Source organism: Chionomys nivalis, chromosome 14 (assembly GCF_950005125.1).
Source record: "Chionomys nivalis chromosome 14, mChiNiv1.1, whole genome shotgun sequence".
In the NCBI taxonomy this organism is placed as follows: domain Eukaryota; kingdom Metazoa; phylum Chordata; class Mammalia; order Rodentia; family Cricetidae; genus Chionomys; species Chionomys nivalis.
In genome coordinates this window covers 26845284-26867418 of record NC_080099.1, presented here as the reverse complement: position 1 = coordinate 26867418, position 22135 = coordinate 26845284, and the positions used below count along the sequence as shown (strand labels likewise).

The following is a 22135-nucleotide window of genomic DNA, read 5'->3' as shown; positions in this document are numbered from 1 at the left end:
GCCTGGTCTACAGAGCAAATCCCAAGACAGCCAGGGCTACATGGAAAAACCCTGTTGTGAAAAATAAGCAAACAAACAAAAAAGGAATTTTAAATGGTTAATGTTGATATTTCAGATATGGGAGAGAATATGGCAGCTAGATGATATAAATTTGTGCTAAGGAGCCAAGACCTTACTATCTGCCTTTTTGTCTGTCTGTCATCTTTGATGTAATCTTACTAAGATTACCTGGAACTGGGACAGGCTGGCCTTGAACTCACAGTCCTTTTGCCTTAGTCTCCTGAGTGTTGGGATTACAGGCCCATCCCACCATGTGCCTAATAGTAGCTCTGAATTTTTTGTCCCATCTGGATTAATCTGGCAGGCAGCAGTCACTGTAGACTTCAGATACCATCAAAGTATAAAAACATTCGTTATTTGTGAGTTTGAGACCAGCCTGGTCTACAAGAGCTAGTTCCAGGACAGGCTCCAAAGCCACAGAGAAACCCTGTCTCGAAAAACCAAAAAAAAAAAAAATTCGTTATTGTTATTTTCATTATTAGTACAGACTGGGTCATGCTTTGTTGCCTATATTGGTGTCCAGATTTTGAACTCAGTCTCTGCTTTTTCAGTGCTTGGAGTATAAGTTTGTACCACTAGGCCCATTTTAAAAATTGGAATCATTAAAATGGATTTACGTCATAGTGACACTTATTTTAGGTTTTCCTTTTACTTTATTGCTTTGATTAAGCAACCTATCTATCTTTATTTATTTATTTATTTATTTTTTTTGATTTTCTAGACAGGGTTTCTCCGTAGCTTTTTGGTTCCTGTCCTGGAACTAGCTCTTGTAGACCAGGCTGGCCTCGAACTCCCAGAGATCCACCTGCCTCTGCCTCCCGAGTGCTGGGATTAAAGGCGTGCGCCACCACCGCCCGGCTATCTTTATTATATTGAAATACTTGAGTCAAGCTATTTAGGAAGAAAGGCTTACTTGGCTCCCAGTCGTGAATGATGAACGCCCAGACAGTATGTTATAGGCTTTGGTAAGGACTTTCCCATTACCGTGTCACTTTATAGTGCAGTAGAAGGAGCACGCGCAGGTGAGAGTATCACATCACCCACATCCAGGAGACATGTTGGCAGGGTAGCTTCCCTGGTGATGTAGGGACCTTGAACTAGGCCTCTCTTTTTATGGTTCCACATCTCCAGTACCACTGTACTGGGGACCAGACTCCCCATTCTTGAACCTGTCTGTGTAAGAAATAAACTATGTAATTTATCACATTTCATTCTCATAAGTTTTTGTCATCCTATGTGTAATTAACCATGTTTAGTTATGTTTGTTTTTTATCAAGTGATTCAAGATTATTTAATTCTTAATTTGCATTCATGTTTCTTTCTGTAACCAGGAACCTTTTGAGGATGGCTTTGCAAATGGAGAAGAAAGTACTCCAACCAGGGATGCTGTGGTTACGTACACTGCCGAAAGTAAAGGGGTTGTGAAGTTCGGCTGGATCAAGGGCGTATTAGTATGTATGCATAGACCCTACTTATGGTTCCAGTCCTGTTGATGAGCAAACCTAGCTCATGTTCTCGAGAGAATTACTGGTTTTCTGCCTCACTGTTTGTTTATGTGTGCTAGGGAAGACCCAGTAATGCCTTGTGTTCTTTCCTTTGTGATACTATGTTCATTAGGGGAGAAATGTTTATTATTATATACATCATCTTGATAAAATTAGAAACTCACAAGTTTTTCCTTTTGGTAGAGAGGGTATTTGTGTGTAGCCCTAGTTGGGCTACACTGGGCTGACCTTGAACTCATTTTGCCTCTGCCTCCCAGGTGCTGAATCAGTTGTAACAATACACAAAGAGGAACATAGAATAAATAATTAATATACGTTCAAGTTGTGGGAGTATCATACTTAGTTTAAATTTTTGGGAATGGTGTGATCCATTGACATTTGTGTTGGTGTACACGCAATCCTTAACTCTGCCTTAACCATTCATGGCAGATGTTATCAATGCATAGGCAAAACTTATATGATAAAGACAAATTGTAACTTTAAGATTTGAAGTCTTACCAGGTGTGGTGGCACAGGCCTTTAGTGCCTCCCAGCACTCAGGATGCAGAGGCAGGTGGATCTCTGAGTTCAAGGCCAATCCACTCTTCTATAGTAAGTTTCAGAACAATCAGGGCTACACAGAAAAAAAAAACCCTGCCTTTAAAAACAAACAAAGAGTCAGTAGTCTTAAAAATAGTCTTCTGTTGTGTTTCTGACACTCTTGGTGAGCACATTTACTTATACACATACTTACATGGCTCTTACTTACATCAGCTAACATAAACCCTCAGTAAGCCCTTTTGACAAACTTAAGGTAAAGGAGTTAGATTTCAAAATACTTTCGTAGTTTCAATCACATTTATCTTTTGACTTGTTTAATTTTTATTGCTGTGTCTTGTGCCCTTTTTTCTCTCCCAGGTACGCTGTATGTTGAACATTTGGGGTGTGATGCTCTTTATTAGATTGTCGTGGATTGTGGGTCAAGCTGGAATAGGTAAGGGAAGCTTCACACCTCTTGATCTACGTTATAATAGCTGTGTGCCTTTCTGCAGTTGCTGACTGGGCTGTGTTGCTTTATTATGTAGATTGCTACCATAATTGACTTTCACGGTTTTGACTTTATTTCTCAAAATTGAGATTAGAATTAGGTAATTTATGGCCTGTGTCTTAGTTACTTATCTATTTCTGTTGAGAAATGTCATGACCAAAGAAACTTACAGAAGAAAGCATTTAATTGAGGGATTGCTTACGGTTTGAGAGAGTGAGCGCATAACCATCATAGTTTGGAGCATGATGGCAGGCAGGCAGCATGCATGACACTGGAGCAGTTACTGAGAGCTTACTTGTGACCCACAATCAGGAGGCAGAGAGAGTGAGTCTGGGCCTGCTGCAGCCCTCTCCCAGTACCGCACTTCCTCTGAAAGCCAAATACTTCACACACAGTCCACCAACTAGAAACCAAACATTCAAAAATGTGAACATACGGGGACTATTCTCTTTCAAAGCACCACAGTCCAAATCAGTGCTTAACTCTGCTAGTTCTAGGAAGTGGCAAGTTTAGGAATATAAGGTTCATGGTTTCTTTTTCCTCCTTAAAGGTCTCTCCGTCCTTGTAATAGTAATGGCCACTGTTGTGACGACTATCACAGGATTGTCTACTTCAGCAATAGCTACCAATGGGTTTGTAAGAGGAGGTGAGTTGCCCTTGCACGGACCCAACCTGAAAGATACATTCGTGCTTTTTAAGTCGCCTGTTCTGTATATCGAATCTGTGTTCTTGAGAGCTTGTACTTGGCCGGCCTTGCATGAGTTGTGTTGATTCTGCCCTTAGATAATACTGCTTCTCAGTCTCATCATTCAAACTTGACTTCTTCCATTGCACAGATTAGTCTCTTCCCATCTACAGCTGAATATAGTCACCACACCAAGATGAACAACATGTAAAGTTATTTAAGTTTACTGCTGAAATTAATATGAATTAGCCTATTCTATGGATTAGTTGAAGTGTATTTTATTTGTGCTTGAATCAGTCAGGTAATTTTGAGCACCTTGTGGCACATGCTGGGTTTGTAACAATGTCAGGCAAAGTCCAGTTTTCTAAGGACTTAAGATCATATAGTAAATAGTAGTAGTCATTGTTTGTCACCTAGGGACTGGGAGTGATATCATGGTTCTGACATACATTATCTTGATGAATGCAGTATTGTTGTTTATTACTGTCATCATTTGTATGACTAATGAGACCAGATAGGAAACAATTTATGTGGATGCTTTATTAAAATTTAAACTTGATGGAGGTTATTCAGCCTGGTCTCAAATGTCCAAAAATCTTTTTTTGAAATAATTGAAAGCCTCATTTTGTAACAGTAAAATCAAAACACTGAAATTGAAGAAAACTTAACATATGTGACAGAAAGCACTGTCTTAATAAAATCAGGCTATATCGATGGTCAGGTTTTTGTCTTTAAATCCATTGTGTAACTGTGGATGACTAGTACTTACTACCAAGCAGGAAGCTCCATATTCTTTCCTGTGATAGGTCTATTCCTTCAAATTGTAACTTTCAGATCAATGAAATATCTGTAGAAGCTACAAAAGGCAGTTCTGAAGTTCCTGTTTTATTAATGGAACTTACTGCACTACAGTACTTCCTGTAAGCATGACTAGCCCAGATACCTTTCTTCTGGAGTATTTCTTCTGAAAATACACTCATATACATGGCTAAATCTGTTTTGTGAGTATAATTAAAGGAATTGTTGGCATTTAAAACTCTAACTTTTTCATTCTTTTTCTTAGGAGGAGCATATTATTTAATCTCTAGAAGTCTAGGGCCAGAATTTGGTGGTGCAATTGGCTTGATCTTTGCCTTTGCCAATGCGGTGGCAGTTGCTATGTATGTTGTTGGATTTGCTGAAACTGTGGTGGAGCTGCTTAAGGTAATTAATTGGGCCTAGTCATTCACTTGCCAGATCTTCACTAATAGGATACATACACACACATAGCTTAACCTATTGGTGAACTTTAAAAAAAAATGCTACCAACATTATTAATGCTTATAAGTAAATTTGCTTATGTAATAGGAACTGTGTGGTTTTGACAATAGCATGAAGGTTTATTCTTTTTCCCTTTTATATCATAAAGGAATATTAAAACATAGGTTCACTAATCATACCAAACACAGAACACATTTCTGTTGTGTCACTTTATAAAACCTAACTGTGCCAGTCAGATTATAATTTCCTTGATTGGTAATTGCTCTTCTTGATTTATTGGGTCAATATCAGATGTACTAGCATTTGTAATTCAATTAGAAATATAAGGTACCTGAATGACAACTAATGGTAATTAGTGCTTAGTTTTGAGACAAGGTCTTGCAGTGTGACAGACTGGGAATGTGTAGTATAATCCAGGCTAACCTTGAAATTTTGATAGTCCTTCTGCCTCTGACTCACACGTGCTGGGAACACAGGCATACTCTGTCTATTCCCTTAATAAGCATTGATTGAATGTTTACAGCTATTTCTGTTTTGTAGGAACATTCCATACTTATGATAGATGAAATCAATGACATCCGAATTATTGGAGCCATCACAGTGGTGATTCTTCTGGGCATCTCAGTAGCCGGGATGGAGTGGGAAGCCAAGGTCAGTCGTGGCAGAGCATCTCTAAGCGTTTCCTCCAAACACCCAAGTTTTGGGAAACTAAAACTGATTTTCAGAATCTAGTGGAAAGGTAGCCATTTTTATAGAAGTTTATGGTATATAGCTTATTGGAATTTAAAATGATATACTTGAAGATAACCCATTTTAAATTCAGTTAAACACTACTTTGCTCATCATTGAGTAATTAAGAATTGCACCTAAGGCCCATTGCATGATAGACTTTTTGTCTACAACTGAGTATATTCCAGTCCTCATTTATTTACTCATGTAGCACATTGACTTTATTGACAAAACCCACTTGGGTCACAGTTAATGTATAAGAATTCTTGCTGGGCCAGCAAGACAGCTGAGTGGGTGAAGGTGCTTGTTACAGGTGTCCTGGGGCCTGAGTTGGATTCCTGGAAGCCACAGGCAGGTGGAAGGAGAGACCCAGCTCCCTAAAGTTGTCCCCGGAGATCCACACATGCACTGCAGCGCATGTGGCTCCCTTTCCCATAGTAATCATATTTGAAAATATTTTCTAAAAAGTTTGGGTTGCAAATAGTATCTGCCTACCTTTTTTGAGTAGCTAAAGTTAGAGAAAAGTTTGTGTTCTTAGGGCTTTCTGCCCCCGCCCCAGTGTCACTGTTCCTGAGCTCCCCCACTTGGCATGTCTTTCTGTCTTTCCTCCTTTCCTGCAGCATTGCAGGCAGACACACCACTGTGTGTGGACCTGCTCTGAAACTCGTGTGATCACAAGCATATTCTCCCTGTCGAGACTTTAGTCTTGGTGGGGAGGGCTTTATAGAATGAAAAGCCTGTGACTTGGCTGGTGATATAACCATCTTTGGGACGTATTGTAGAAATGAGTGGCATGATTCTACCCATAATCAAACATTCTCAGATAGTTTTGTTTGGGGCAGGGTCTTACTAACTCAGAGTTGCGCTAGTCTCAGACTTGTGGTCCTTCTGCCTTAGCTTCCTGACAGATGGGAACTTCAGGCTCATGGCCCTGCCCTGACTTGAAGAAAGTTCTTTAAGAGCTGTTATTCATTTAACAGCATTTATTGAATATCTGCTGATACTTATACTGATACTGATGTGTTGCATCCTTTAAGACATTTGGCAGAAAGGCAAAACGAGACTGGTTGTCTGTACTGGAGGAGAGAGCAGGAGACAGGCAGTGTGTAGCGGAGGAGAGTGTGGAGATAGACTGTGACTCTCAGGCTTTGAACCGCAGGCTCAGATCGTCCTCCTGGTGATTCTTCTGCTGGCCATCGCCGACTTTGTCATAGGAACGTTTATCTCACTGGAGAGCAAGAAGCCCAAGGGGTTCTTTGGCTATAAATGTAAGTATAAAGGATGGATACTTTGTTAAGAATGCAAATTACAGCGCTCTGCTGTTAACTAAGTATATTTTAGGTATTTTATATAGTGATTAAGTTTGGTCTGGTGATTCACACTAATTCATAATTCAGTTTTGTCCTCTTTAAATAGACTGTACAGTTAGAGTAAAATTGCTTCATTTTCATCTTGTTTTTCAATGATAGCAAAAACAGGTGGTTCAGTATAGAGAAGCCAGTGTTACTAAGAAGGAGGTGCCTGCATGGCTCTCATTATACATCTAGTTATGTGTTTCTTGGTAATGGGGATGTGGGAAATGTATCTTTAGATGATTTTATTGCTGCATAAGCATCTGAGGGTATACCTACCCAAACTAAGATGTCGATGACATCATAGAGTTATAGACCCCTTTATGTATATTGCCCATCATTGACCAAAATGCTACTTGGCGTGTGACTTTTTTAAAAACGTAGCAGTTTAAAAGTGCTATGAATTGTGAAAGCAGATGAAAGTGGCCAAAATCCTGACTTCTTATCTCTAAATACTATTGCATATATCCACTAAGGAAAAGGGCAATTCAGGAATTTTTTATTTGACATGATGCATAGATCTTTTTCAGGTTTTGTGAGGATCCTAATAGCAACTGCAGGTTCCTTGTCCAGAATCAGTTGCATTAAGTTGTTCACTTTCCTTTTTAAAACAAAACAAAACTGACTCAAGACATAATCCTCAGTCTCATTAGGCTTTTTTATCTTGACAGTTTTCAGGATGATAGGTAGGTGTGTGTGTATGTGTGTGTGTGTGTGTGTGTGTGTGTGTGTTGGGGTGGGGTCATCTCTCCAGCTGGGTTATTTACATTATCCAGATAAGCAGTGTGTCCTCAGCACCCAGAATAGGGGGTCAGGGTGATCTCCGCTTTCCCTACTTTTGATGTTAATTTTTATGTCTTTATTAAGGTGAGGACTAAGAGGCTTCTTGGTTGGGAAGTTGCCATTTGTTGTCAGCTAATAAACGATACTTTGAGACACTGCTTAGTCTTGCCCCCAGTTGACTTTAGCCAGATGGTTTTATTAGTAATCCTTCAGTCTGTCAAGTCACAATGACGTGGAGCAGCATAGATTGCTCTGTCTTCTTTAGTCACAGTCTTCTTTTTGAAAGTCTTTCCTTGTTGGCTGTCCAGTTGATGTTCTGCTTGACTCATTGACTGCTCTATACTCCTCACCCTCTGTTTCAGTTGGGGTTTCTATTGCTGTGATGAAACATCATGACCAAAGCAACTTGGGGAGGACAGGGTTTATTTGGCTTGCACTTCCCTATCATTGTTCGTCAGGGAAGGAAGTTGGGGCAGGAACTCAAACAGGGCAGGTACCTGAAGGCAGCTGATGCAGAGGCCATGGAGAGTGCCAAGTACTGGCTTGGTCCTCATGGCTTTCTCAACCTGTTTTTTTAAAGAACCCACAGCCACCTGCCCAGGGATGGCACCACCTACTGTAAACTGTAAAGACTTGTCACTCATGTTAGTTTAATAAAATGCTAATTTGCCAGTAGCCAGGCAGGAAGTATAGGTGGGGCAACCGGACTAAGAGAATTCTGGGAAGAGGAAAGCAGAGATGGAGTTATCATCCAGATGCAGAGGAAGCAAGATGAGAACACTTTACTTAGAAACGATGCCAAGTCACATGGCTGAACATAGATCAGAATTATGGGTTCATTTAAGTTGTAAGAAGTAGTTAGTAAGAAGCCTGAACAATAGGCCAAACAGTTTATAATTAATATAAGCCTCTGTGTGTTTATTTGGGACTGGCTCTGGGACTGGGCGGGAGAGAAACTTCTGTCTGTAACTTACAATGGGCTAGGTCCTTCCCCATCAGTGACTAGTTAAAGTCCTGCAGGCTCACCTACAGCCCAATCTTCTGGAGGCATTTTCTTAATTAAGGTTCCCTCCTCTCAGATGACTTCGGCTTGTGTCAAGTGACAAAACTGTGCTGCACATCCTCTTTCTCCTTCCCGTGCACACAGTTGTGTTCATCATATAGGTCCACCAACTGTATTCTTTATTTTGGTGTTATCTAGTCTCATAGTTTGAAGTAACTTCAGGAGATTATCTTTTTATTTTTTAATTGCTCCTTTAAGCCATTTCTTTTAGTCTACATAGGTGATAATGGAAGTGGGTATTGGAGAATAGGGGAGAGGCTGGCTCCAGACCAGATCAGAGTGTTTCCTTTTATTTCCCTACCTCCTTTCTTGTGTTTCCTTAGTTTGAAGTCAGGGAAAGTGAGTCAGTAATCTATATTTGTAATTTTCATTTGAGTTAGTGATGACAGTCAAGTTTGGAGGTTCTTAAACAATTACTCATAAAAGGTATGGCATATCCTAGATTACATCACCATTTTGATAGCAAACAATTCTATCAGATAATAGGAGTGCAGATACTGAATTAGCATTAAGTAAAAATGACCCATTGTGGGGAGACCATATATACTAATTATTCTTGACTTAAGTTCTTTTGTTCTCATTTGCTGTCTAGCAACTGATGCAATGTTTTGTCCTCTGTAGCTGAAATATTTAATGAGAACTTTGGACCGGATTTCCGAGAGGAAGAGACTTTCTTTTCTGTGTTCGCCATCTTTTTCCCTGCTGCAACTGGTATTCTAGCTGGGGCAAACATCTCAGGTGATCTTGCAGTAAGTATTATAAAGTGTTGTATTGATTACTGATATGTTAAAAATGCTCTCCATGCGTTTATTTTTATAGACTAAAAAATTTTCTTGTCTTCTAGGACCCTCAGTCAGCCATACCCAAAGGAACACTTTTAGCCATTTTAATTACTACAGTGGTTTACATAGGAATTGCAGTGTCTGTAGGTAAATAACCTTCATTTTTGTATATGTCTTAGAAATTTTGTGATGCTCATAGCATATTTTCTGACTTGAACATTCCAAAATAGTTTAGGTAAAAAGGCACAGAATCAGTTGCCTGTTTTAATGCAAAGGCCGCTTAAGGACTAGTGGTAACTTACAGAGACATAAAACCACCAAATGCTTTGTGGGGTCCTTTCTGTCATTTATTTATTATACTAAATATATGTAAAATATATGTAAGAATATATGTAAAATGGCACCTGTAAACTCCTATTTTATTTGGACATATGTGCTATATTCACACATGGAAGTAAGTTTTCCTCTTTAAAGTTGTAAAGATTTGGGAGGCCCAGCACACTGTTGTGCATGCACCTCTTTATGCTCATACAAATATAAGTTTCGAGTTTGTTAATCTCATGGTAAGAGGGGTCCATGTATATTTTACTAAGAATAATTTAAATTTTACCACATTTTTTCGTTGTTTGTTCAGAAATAGTGACAATTCTGTTTCAGAATTTTATTGCTATTTCTCAAGGTAATTTTGAAATTTGGCTGAACAAAAAAGTTAGAAATGCTGATAATAATATCATGATGGACCAAATTGTGTTTTAAAAATGATTTTGGATTTAATTTATTTTTAATACATATTTCTAAAATTCATTTGCAAAAACCAAGTGTTTACCTAAACTTTTAAATATGTTTATGTAATATATAGCCTAGCTAAATAAGGTTTTTAATTTAACTAATAGCGTAACTGATTATGTTCCAACTTTTAAAATCTTTTGTTGCCACTGATACATTTCTGCTTTAGTCTGACCCTTTGGTCTTCCTAGACTTCACATTGACTTCATTCTATCTGTCCTCAGTGAGCAGGGAACTGACCCTTCTTCCTGGTGTTCTGGAGTGGGCTGGGAAAGAGCTCAGTACCAGTGCCTGTGTAGCTAGTTCAAAGAAACAGAACCTTTATCCCCAAGCTGTCAAGTACAGCACACACATGTGGTTCTTGTGCTCAGGATTTTCCTTGTAAATATGCCCAGCCTAGACTGTATTGTGATGCACAGGACATGAAAGTATGCCTGCTCTCAAGCTGATTGGAGTCTTAAGTGTTTTTTCTCTCTCTCTAGTCCTGTAATAGTTCAGAGGTGCATTTAGAGGGAGATGCTTTTGGCAACATGATTGAAAGGCAGAGAAAAAAATGATGATTGAAATATTTATACAAGTTTTCCCACCACTTATAAAATGCCTGAAATGTAGCACTTTTTTAATAGAATGTTTAGTTTGATTACTTAAACCACAAAGTTTCTTACTTCATTCAGAATAAAGATGTATATGCATGAAGTGTATGCTATTATGAATATGTTCCTAGACAGTACTGTGATTTCTTTATGAATGGATGTAGGATTTTAAGAGGAATGCGTGTATGAGTTACTCTGACTGTTGCTTGTGCTTCAGGTTCTTGTGTTGTTCGGGATGCCACTGGGAATGTTAATGATACCATTACCACAGAGCTAACGAACTGTACTTCTGCAGCCTGCAAATTAAACTTTGACTTTTCCTATTGTGAAAGCAATCCTTGTTATTATGGACTAATGAACAACTTTCAGGTAAGCATTTACATTCTATCAATGATAAAAATATTCTGTATTTATCTAGGGATTAGACCACTATGAAATCTGGTCATTTAGAATTTAGCTGTACATTAGAAGGGAAGAAAGTTGTTGCTTTCTCTTTATCACTAACTAGGCAAATGGAAAATACATGAAAGAGTAAATAAACTCTTGAGATGATTCATGATTCAGGCTCATTCTCTCTCTGGTTGTGTTGTCTTTTTCACAAATCAATATCAATGCCCTATGCTTAGTATTGGGAAATGAAAAACCAACTAAACTCTGGCTCTGCAGTTTAATATTTGGCATTCTCTAAAACTAATGGTGAGACTGGACAGAGTGACACTCAACAAAACCAGTGGTAATATCAGTGCAGGCCACAACACAGAGCAGCAAAGATGAAAGGCAAAATGGCTCTCCAAATGAAGCACTGAGTGGAGGTAGCGAATGGTAGCAGTATACACACACCTGCATCTTGCATTAACACAGTGAACACGCTCATGATAAACTGAGGGTTGTGAGAGATCGAGTATGAGATATATGAAGCCATACACTAAATATATTTAAAAACTGTATCACCCAAATATAATAATCCTTTTTGAGAGCTGATTTAAAATAAAAATAAAAATAAAAAGCCTGCTTTGAAATGACCAGGACAATGGGGACAATTGAGGCAATTTGATTGGTGACGAGATGTGTGTTACTGTGAAGGGCTGGCCAAATTAAGCCGGGCCAGCGACTTTAGCTACAATTTCCAAATGTCTGCCTGTTATCAGATACACACTGAACCTTATGCATTAAAAATGTAGGGCTGCAAATGATGTGGATTGGAACCTGGTGACAGGTAGTTGGCGGTGGCGGTTCATCATCCTCTTTTGTCTGTCATATGTTCATTTGGAAATTTACAAGAGAGGTTTTAGTGGTAAATCTGTTTTAATAACTTGTAGTTTCCTTCTTCATGCTATTTACCAAACTGCTCTCAGATTTCCCCAGCATTAGTTTCCTTTATTAGACGCTCCAGACTGTGACTGCTCTATCCTCTGCTCTTTGTCAACCGTTTTTAAGACTTCTTTTGCAATTGTGCCACTCCATTTAGGTGATGAGCATGGTGTCAGGGTTCGCACCCTTGATCTCTGCAGGTATCTTTTCAGCCACGCTTTCATCAGCTCTGGCCTCTCTCGTGAGTGCTCCCAAAATATTTCAGGTAAATGTTTCATAGAATAATTTTTATTGGGGGAATGTTAAGACATTTCAATTTTTGGATTGTTGCTATATTCAAGTAGGTTACCTTTATCAACCTCACATGTTTGTTATGTTTGCCTATACGTATATTAAAACTGGTATAAATTTTATGTATATAAATGCTATGTGGATCCATACAAACATTTGTGCATTTACCTAGTGTCATGGTATATGCTTAGAAAGGATGATTTGAGGATCTGGAGAGATGGCTCAATTGTATGGTCTCATGCAAAAGATCCAAATTCCGTTTCCAGATTGTACATTGGGTCACTCATAATCACTTATGATTCCAGACACATACATAATTAAAAATGACAAAAATAAGTATTTTAGGGATAAAAGAGTTTTTGACATACTTAGCATAAAAGTCTAGAGTTCTTAGGAGTGCAATCTAAGACTAATCAGAAGCAGTAAATAATAGTTTCAATTAGCATGTTGCCAACTTAAATATTTTATGTGGCTAACATTACAGTAATTGTAGTAGGTGCAGTGATAACTAGAGTGAACATTGCTCCCTGTAGTGATCATAAGCAGCTAATCCTGATTAGGATATAATTTTTTTTTTTTTTTTTTTTTTTTTTTTTTTTTTTTGGTTTTTTGAGACAGGGTTTCTCTGTGGCTTTGGAGCCTGTCCTGGAACTAGCTCTTGTAGACCAGGCTGGTCTCGAACTCACAGAGATCCACCTGCCTCTGCCTCCCGAGTGCTGGGATTAAAGGCGTGCGCCACCACCACCCGGCCTAGGATATAATTTTTAATTACTAAGTCAGATAAGTGTTAAATTTCTATCTTTATTCTTAATATTATATTTATAGCCAAAAAGTATAGTAATAGTGTAGAATATGATTTTTAAGGTAGCATCTATTAAGATTTGAAGAAAAGTGATTAAACTTTATAATTAGGGTTTTAAATCTACTTTTATGTTTCAAATTTGGACCTAACATTTCTTTTTTAAAAAGAACTTATTTTTATTTTATGTACATTAATGTTTTGCCTACATGTAAGTCTGTGTGAGGGTGTCAAACCTTAAGAGTTACAGACAGTCATGAGTAGCTATACACATGAGCTGCCACATGGGTGCTGGGAATTGAACCCAGGTCCTCTGGAAGACTAGTCAGTGCTCTTAACCTCTGAGCTATCCCTCCAGCATCCCTGAACTTAGTTTCCTAAAGTCATAGGTACACTGTCTTGTACTTACCAGCTTCCAATTTTCTTTTTTATTGTACTATTATTTCAAATGTCTGCTTTGCTGATTCTTCAAAGGAAGAGTTTCCACATGGGGTGGGGTAAGACAACATCTTAAGCAGTGTTATATAAACCAACTACCCTTCTGCTATTTGAACTATTTTACATAGCCCTTATTTATAGTCTGTAGGTGAAACACTGTGAGACAGGAAACAAAAAGCATCAGAAATGAGAGACTCGGGCTCCAATTCATTATTAACCTGTTTTAACTGTTAGCAGACTTGTGTATCTTAATTTTCATGTATTTCATTTTAATGTTTGTATTCTTTTATTAGGCTCTATGTAAGGACAATATCTACCCAGCTTTCCAGATGTTTGCTAAAGGTTATGGAAAAAATAACGAACCTCTTCGTGGTTACATCTTAACATTCTTAATTGCACTTGGATTCATCCTAATTGGTTAGTTCTATGAAGGATATATTATATAGGTTTTGGTATGTTTATATATAGCATTATATAATCATGAATATCAAATTATTAACAAAATGTGCCTTGCTTTAGTGCACTAAATTAATTTCTAATCAAACAAGAGTAAGTAAAATACTGCAAATAATAGTGACAGATATTATTTACTAAAATTGTTGCTATTACATGAAATTAGGGATGGAGGAAATAGAGGAGGTTACACTTGTTTTTTAAGACTCATGTAGCTCAGGGTGGCCTCCTATTATTCACAATTGTAGCCGAATATACTGTTGAATTCCCAGTGGTCTTGCATCTATTTCCCAAGTACTAAAATTGTAAGCGTGTATTCGTAAAATATATGATGATAGTGTAGGAAAAGGGTACTAGTGTGCCAGGAAGATAATGCCTCTATTTGATCGTGTGCAAAGCTGTGGATCCTGTTGATTATTCTAAAGATAACATTAGGCTTTCTAAAGAATTGTCTAGACCCTCAAATTAGTTGATTGAAACTTGATTATGCCATCTGTTGTGATAGCAGGATATTAGTATCAGTCTGTGGTAGATTTAGGGGTATTTATTATGCTATTTAAAAGTTAGGAATATTTCAAAATTTGTAGTTTTAAATACATTAATTTTTTTCTTGTTTCTTTTGCAGCTGAATTGAATGTTATTGCTCCAATTATCTCAAATTTCTTCCTTGCCTCATATGCGTTAATCAATTTTTCAGTGTTCCATGCGTCACTTGCAAAATCTCCAGGTGATTTCACATTTTAGAAAGTTGTATATGCTAATGGCTATGATTTCTGAGAAAACAAAATTTCTAGTTTTCTAAATTTGGTGTTTGTGAGTTTAGCTCATTAGAGTTGTTTTCTTTTATAATTATGTCAAGTTCAGTGCTCAGAGATCTTTTGTTATGAAGTACACTGATAATAAGCTGTTTCTTTTCAAAACATTAAACAGCATTTGTCATATTAAAGAATTAGTCCTATTTTGAGAATTTCTTTACTATTTGCTTACCTGATTCAGTTCTCGTAACTTTGTCATTATTTGATAACTGTTCAGAATTTTTGGTACTGAGAATTGAGCTGGTGCTCCAGGCATGATAATCACAGCACACTCTTTACCACTGAGCCTAAGTGCCAGCCCCACCATGTTTTTGCACAGTGAATTTTGTAGAATTCTAGCATAGGGGCCTCTGTCAACTGAAAAAGTACTGTGCTGCTTGTGTTCGAAATGGGGCAGGGCTAAAATCAGGAAGAGAATGGAAAGTACAGAAGGATTTAAGTACAGAACAGGCCGGTAGCAGGTGGGGTTTTCAAAAGGAAAGGAAGTATGAACACATGTCTTAGCTTCAGTTTTACTTTCAAAATAAAATTTTATTGAAATAATTTTAAATAAAAAGTATTTTTGACTATTAGTGACAAGGTTATGAGTAGTTTTTAATTCATTATATTTTATTAATTTATATATATTATTAGTATATAACTAATACTAATGGAAAGGTATGAATTTCTTGGAGTCACACCAAGATTTAGTTACATGGGTAGGTTGTTTGAAATGTTTAATAAATTTATTAGAACATGGCTGTGTCTCATGCTGATGACCAGAGGGGAAAGCTGCTCCACCCAGGAGCAAGTCTACATGAAGTCTTTCCTTTTTATGGTGCTTCTGTAGTGTTCACTATGGTGGGTTGATTTAAAATTTCAAAGATTGTATTGACTGAAGGTCTGAGAAGATGCAGTAATAGGAAAATATTATCTTCACAGTCATTACGAATTATCAAAACCAGTTATGCTCAATAACAGTCATTGACTTTATTGTTTGATGTTATCCTGGAACTTAATATTGAGTGTGGCAGCCATAATGAAAACTATTTTATACATAATTTAGTGTCACTGTGTAAAGCAGATGAAAACTCTGATTACGTTTTCTGTCTGTCATTGTTAGGATGGCGTCCTGCATTCAAGTACTACAACATGTGGATCTCCCTTCTTGGAGCGATTCTGTGTTGCATCGTCATGTTTGTCATTAACTGGTGGGCGGCCTTGCTCACCTACGTGATAGTTCTCGGACTGTATATTTATGTTACCTACAAAAAACCAGGTCAGTAGTCTTTTCTGCTTAGTAGTTTTACTTAAAAAATGTCGACAAATTTTTGTTACTTTTTATTCAAGCGTCTTTTGTATATTTGAAAAGGTGTTTCATGTAAAACTTACAAAACCTTCTTTCCAAATAATTTTTTTGTTTTTGAAGTACATTTAAAATGTTTTATTCCTATAGAATTTTATTCTCCCCATGAATTAAATGTGACTAATGTTTTTAAGAAAAATAATAAACTAACATTCTGTTGTAGTTATGTTTTAAAATTGTCCTGAAGGTTCCAGATTTGCAGCACTCTAGTAACTACTAGCGAAATATGTATGTGTATGTTTGCATGTGTGACACACACACACATATGTAGCCTCTTGTTATCTTAGAGCTGCTGTATGGCAAGGAATTCAGGCACTGGGAAGATGTGTCTTTCCCAAAGAAAGTAAATATATATAGTTTGTGTTTTTGTGTGTTTGTTTGAGATAGGGTTTCCCTGTCCTGGAGCTCACTCTGTAAACCAACTGGCCTTGAACACACAGATCATTTACCTCTGCTTCCCAAGTGCTGGGATTAAAGCTGTGCACCATCACTGCCCAGCTAATAACGAATGTTCTTAACTGAGAAATAATTAGTGATTATCATCTTCCACATTAATGATGTCTAGGTAGATCTCCATGTAAGGTGATGAGGGTGAGGCTATTAGGATTTTTTTCAGTGTACAGAAAAGGATCTGGCATAAAAAAGACAGGAGAGTTTGCTCCACTGGCATAATCTGAGAAGGAGCAGGTCCAGCAGTTTACAGCAGCGATGAGACTTTTCGGTCTGGATGTGAAGTGATAAGCTTTTGGATTCAGACGGTGGCTCTAGAAGTTGAAAGGGCAAAGGAGCTATATTTTTAACTTCTAAGAGCAATTATTCCTTCAAAATACCTATTAAGCATATATTAATGTGTCTAAAATCAATCAAGGACCAACCTTTTTATTCAATGGTAGAAGACATTTTCATGTTTAAGTAGCTTGAATGTATTTACTGTACTTAAAATATGCCTTCAGCTACAGAATGAATAATTTTAAATGTTTTATTGTTGAGAGATTGTTTTGAGTTATGTGAACATGCCATCATCATGCCCTTATTAGGATATGCCTTTTTATTTTTTGATTTTTTGATTTTCGAGACAGGGTTTCTCCGTAGCTTTTTGGTTCCTGTCCTGGAACTAGCTCCTGTAGACCAGGCTGGTCTCGAACTCACAGAGATCCGCCTGCCTCTGCCTCCCGAGTGCTGGGATTAAAGGCGTGCGCCACCACCGCCCGGCTTAGGTTATACCTTTTTAAATTGCATCGACAGACATGAAATATATGATATCTTCATATATTTCTATATACTGGAACTATGCCAAGTTATAGAATAGTGCTTTATTTTAGCAATTGACTTATAAACATGAAGATTCTGCCCTATTTGCTGTCAATCCCATATGTCTGAATTGGCTGCTGTTGGTATCACACTGTGTGACCCTGTTTTCCCACAGATGTGAACTGGGGATCGTCCACTCAAGCCCTGACTTACCTGAGTGCACTGCAGCATTCAATTCGTCTCTCTGGGGTGGAAGACCACGTGAAAAACTTCAGGTAGGTGATGAGGCACCATGGAGGCGTTCTCTGGTCGCTAGTCGTTCAATTCTTAAACTATTTCTGTATGGATTAGTACAGGATATTCTGTTTTGTTTGGATGGCCCTGGGCAGTTAATTTATTCAAAATCAAATCATGTAAAAAAGTTTGTCTTCCTTCAAACTGTTACGAAAGTTTTGGAACTGTCATTTAAAGAACAATAATTTTTTCCTCTTTGTAATCATTCATGTTGATTACTATTTATAAGTTTCTTTAAAATTTTTTATGTGTATGGACATTTTGCTTGTGTCTGTGCCTGTGCACTTGCATGCCTAGTGCCTGCAGAGGCCAGAGAGCAGTCTTCGATCCCCTGAAACTGGGGTTACAGAAAACTGTGAACTGTTATGTGGGTGTTGGTAATTGACCCCTGTAAGGGTTTTTTGTTTATCTGTTTGAGACAGGGTTTCACTGTATATGTATATGTTTCACTCCAGCTGGCCGGGGACTCCCTTTGTGTAGACCAGACAGCCTTTCAACTCAGAGACCCCACCTGCCTCTGCTGCTTGAGTGCTGCGAGCACAGCCGTGCCTGCTGCTGTAGGCTCATTTTGATACACCTATTTCTGTAATTTATTAAGACTAAATAATACTGAGTTATTCCCATTACTCAGCAACTAAGTGGAAACCACTTGCAGTGATCGACTGCATTTAGCCAGAGTGGTTGCCTTGTACTTCCCTCAGGGAATGGCTGTCAGTAGTCTATTAGTCACCAGTGAAGCTTCTGCAATGTAGTGCCAATCATGGGTTAGATCCAGCTGCTTAAGCACTGTAGAGAGATGCTTTTCTATATTCAGAAATACTATGTAGATAAAGTCTAAGACCTTTTAGCTTATTTATACTTAATATTTTCATAAAATAATATTTTCTAAATTGATCAAATTTTTTAGCTGTGAAGAGGTGACTTTTTCTGGTTATGAGTCATCACCTTTCATTGACTTCTGTCTGTAATTGTCTTTCTGAAACACACAAAGTTGTTCCAGAGAACATCTTTGAAGAGGAGATACATTTCAGGAAACAATTGTTCTCTTGAGAAGGAGAATTTGTGTGTGTTCCTTATGTTGCTCTTTTGGGCACCTGCTCACCCACTGTCCCTTTTCTCTGAAATGAAAAGCTCCCAGAGACCGCAGCTTTGCAAGTAAGAGAGGGGAGGAAAAAAAAGAATGAGAACCCTGATAGAAAAACTTAAATGTTAGTGTATTTTGGGTAGTTGATACGACAGAAAAATAGAAATTGTTGTTTTGTGAGTTGTGTAACATAAATGAATATATGAACAAAAGTCACAATTAGTTTTAAGCCAGTAAAAACTTGATTGGACTTATTTTAATTGCGTGAATTTTTTTAAGTTCTTTTTATCCCAGTTTGGTTTTTTGCTGTTTAATAATTTATATAACTCAGCTGTTCTGTAACTCAGTGTACTCCTGCCTCTGCTCCCATGAATGTTTTAAATTTTTATAAAAATTATAATAGACATAGCATGAAGGGGAGAGTTTGTAAAATTTTGCCTTGAAAACCAATACTTGCCTTATCTATCCTCTATGTCCTTTTCTTACACCATAGGCAGTGGTTTCTGCAATTTGACTGCTTTGTTACCTGTTCATTTTGTATCCATAAAGCCGTATTTATCTTCCTGATTTTTTTGCTGGCCATTATTTTCTCTGTTTCTGACTATAGTGCATAGATGTATTCTTCCCATACTTGCAATACATTGTATGGTGTTACTTTGATTAATTCATATTTAATATTTGTATTTTTATAATGTTAAATGGTAGATACAGTATAATTTTTTTTGCTTTGTTGTTGTATTAAAACTAATAATTCTTTTTATATTTAATTTTTGTGTTTATCTCAGCCTTCATCAAAGTTGCCAAAAGTTTGAGTTACTTGATGTTTGTTTCTAATAGTTTCCTTTTTCTTGAGTCTGGGTTCTTCTAAAGTGCAGTCTCTATACTTTCTGACAAAGAAGTTCTGCACTGGTGCTGAGGCCTTCCTTGCTAGTCAAGTTCTTAATGTAGATTAATGCGGCTTTGCCATTCTTCAGGGAATTTAAGTCATTTTAAAGGCTTTCTTTTGATCTGATTAGATTTCTCAGAAAGGAATATTTCGTTAACAGAATTCTGAGAGCTAGGTAGGGAAGGAGGTGAAGGTTTCAGAGTTTTGCCCATAAACAGCCTCTAATCCTCTAGCTTAGATTGCTGACTTCTGCCCTTAGCTATTTCAGTGTCTTCTGGACTACAGAGGCCCCTTTAGCAAGAAGCCATGGTGATGGAAATGATGGCTCAGTCTACTTGCTTCTTATGTAGACTTCTTATGTTCTTGATTCAGGTTTCTTTAACACATCATTACTGCTGTTTCCAGACCCTTGCACTCTAGGCGGCATTGCTGCACTTGTGGTATAGAATCAGCAGCTTCACGGCCTCCCCTTCATTTAGTGTTTCCTGATGGTTTGCTCCCCCACTCTGCTGCCTGCTTTATACCTTTCAATATTGTAATGCTGATACTCATGGGTTTGTTAATTTCGTGGTTTTATCACTTTAACAGAATTATATTGTTTATGGGGGAGTCTACTCTAACAAGAAGCTTTTTAAAAAGCAATAATTAAATGTTGAAGGAGTTGACAGATGTTCAGACATGAATGGTTCATGGCAGGTAGGCAGATTTGGCCATGTGGCACTACTGTTCCTTACGCATTTCCATTCTATTGCCCCTAGAAGATGTGTTTTGTCTTTGTGATCAAAGTTATCACTGCACCCATGATCTTGCTTACAGGAAAGAAAGTATGGGAAACAACTCACTTTTAAGTAGCATAGTCTGAAAAACAAACACCTTATGGGTTGTAAAATACTCAGAGTTCCTTTGCTGGAGAATCATGCTACCTGTGGATGCTGAAAGGCGAGACAAGACAGTCTGAAGAGGACACTGAGCTGTCTGGGCAATAATGTTTCATTTGATTACTCCAAAGCACCTCTCAGACAGAATTGATTTTTGAGCTACCTCACTAAATTTCTAAATCTTGGTTAATACTTTTATTATTTTATGGATGAGTCAAAAAGTTAGTGTTTAAGTTAGAATTAAAGAAAAATTTAAAGATTCACTTAGTTTTGTTTTATGTATATGTGTGTCCTTGCCTACATGTATGTCTGAGAATCAGAAGAGGGCATCGGATCCTCTGAAACAAGTGTCAGACTGTTGGTAGTTGCCATGTGTGTACTGGAACCCTCATCCTCTGCAAGAACAGGAAGTGCTCATAGCCTCTCTGGGTTCCTTAGGAGTCCTTACTGAGCATCTTTCCAGTCCTAACCTTAGGAATCAGTCAGCACTTTGCTAATCTGTTTTGGTGGATAAATTGATACCTGGATATTATATAAACAAGATTTATTTCCTCTTTTAGTTAGTGAGAATCAGTTTTTATTTTTCAATACAGAGTCTCTCTCTGTACTCCTGGCCGTCTTGGAACTTGCTATTGTAGATCAGGTTGGTCTCAAACTCACAGATTTGCCTGCCTCTGCCTCCCATGTGCTGGGATTAAAGGCCTGCACTGCTGTTGCCAACAAAAAAGCAAGTTTAAAACAATCTAAATATTTTTTCACCTTCTCATGTTTGCAGAGATACTTGAGTGCAATTTTGGCATTCATGGTTATTAATTAGAATGAAAATATTGTAGTCCAATAGAAGATGTAGTTGATTCTACTTACATCACAGCAGTCTTAAGTAAGCTGGATTAGACAGGGTTGATACATGAAGTGATGCCATTATGCTGAGATGGAACTCACCTGTTTATATTATGGTTTTGTTGTGCTCAGTAAGTTTTTTAGGATCTATGAAATGACTGGAACATTTATGACTTTTGAAGATAAAAAATTATTATCTCATTCTTAAACAAAATAGTAATTTCTGTGGCATTCCCAGAAACTCAGAGTTGTTTGAGAGGGGTATCTGGTATGCTATTTCTTACAAGTTTTTTTTAATATTTGGTGTTATTTATGTGTTATATATGTCTATTTGTCTGTACGAATGTGCTCTGTGTCTCCAGGGGCCCTTGACAGCCAACTGGAGTTACACGTAGCCTTGAACTGTCTGACATGGCTGCTGAGAACTGAACTTGGGTCCTTTGGAAAAGCAGCAAACACTGTTAACCACTGAGCCGTCCCTCCAGTCCCACATAGCCAGCATCTTCCTAAAGTTCTTCTGTAGCTTTGCTCCTAGAGAAACCACATACAAACTTCAGATTTCAAACTGTTCTAATTTTATTTTATTTATTTTATCTTAAATTAGGCCACAGTGTCTTGTTATGACAGGGTCTCCAAACTCACGCCCTGCTTTACTTCATCTTGTTCATGACTTCACGAAAAATGTTGGTTTGATGATCTGTGGCCATGTGCATATGGTATGTATTAGTTTTGTTTTCTATAGTAAATCATTCTTTCACTCATCAACCGGGATTGTAAATTACAAACTTTGTAGATTAGAAGTCATTAGACAAATTTGTAGGATTG

The 22135-nt window shown here is 37.6% G+C and overlaps 1 protein-coding gene across 4 annotated transcripts in view; it reads left to right on the top strand.

Annotated features, from left to right (window-relative positions):
- Positions 1-22135, top strand: part of Slc12a2 (solute carrier family 12 member 2) — a 73324-nt gene that overhangs the window by 18267 nt on the left and 32922 nt on the right. For all 4 annotated transcript variants that reach the window (XR_009058294.1, XR_009058293.1, XM_057788495.1 and 1 more), the window contains exons 2-16: positions 1392-1511; positions 2463-2538; positions 3143-3238; positions 4341-4480; positions 5078-5188; positions 6426-6534; positions 9086-9213; positions 9309-9393; positions 10843-10994; positions 12094-12201; positions 13758-13881; positions 14543-14644; positions 15835-15990; positions 17504-17603; positions 21915-22026. Coding sequence is in view for 2 of the 4 variants with exons in the window: in XM_057788495.1 (XP_057644478.1) it covers positions 1392-1511; positions 2463-2538; positions 3143-3238; positions 4341-4480; positions 5078-5188; positions 6426-6534; positions 9086-9213; positions 9309-9393; positions 10843-10994; positions 12094-12201; positions 13758-13881; positions 14543-14644; positions 15835-15990; positions 17504-17603; positions 21915-22026 (1719 nt within the window). In the remaining 2 variants the exon portion in view is untranslated. The remainder of the gene's footprint in view (positions 1-1391; positions 1512-2462; positions 2539-3142; positions 3239-4340; positions 4481-5077; positions 5189-6425; positions 6535-9085; positions 9214-9308; positions 9394-10842; positions 10995-12093; positions 12202-13757; positions 13882-14542; positions 14645-15834; positions 15991-17503; positions 17604-21914; positions 22027-22135) is intronic.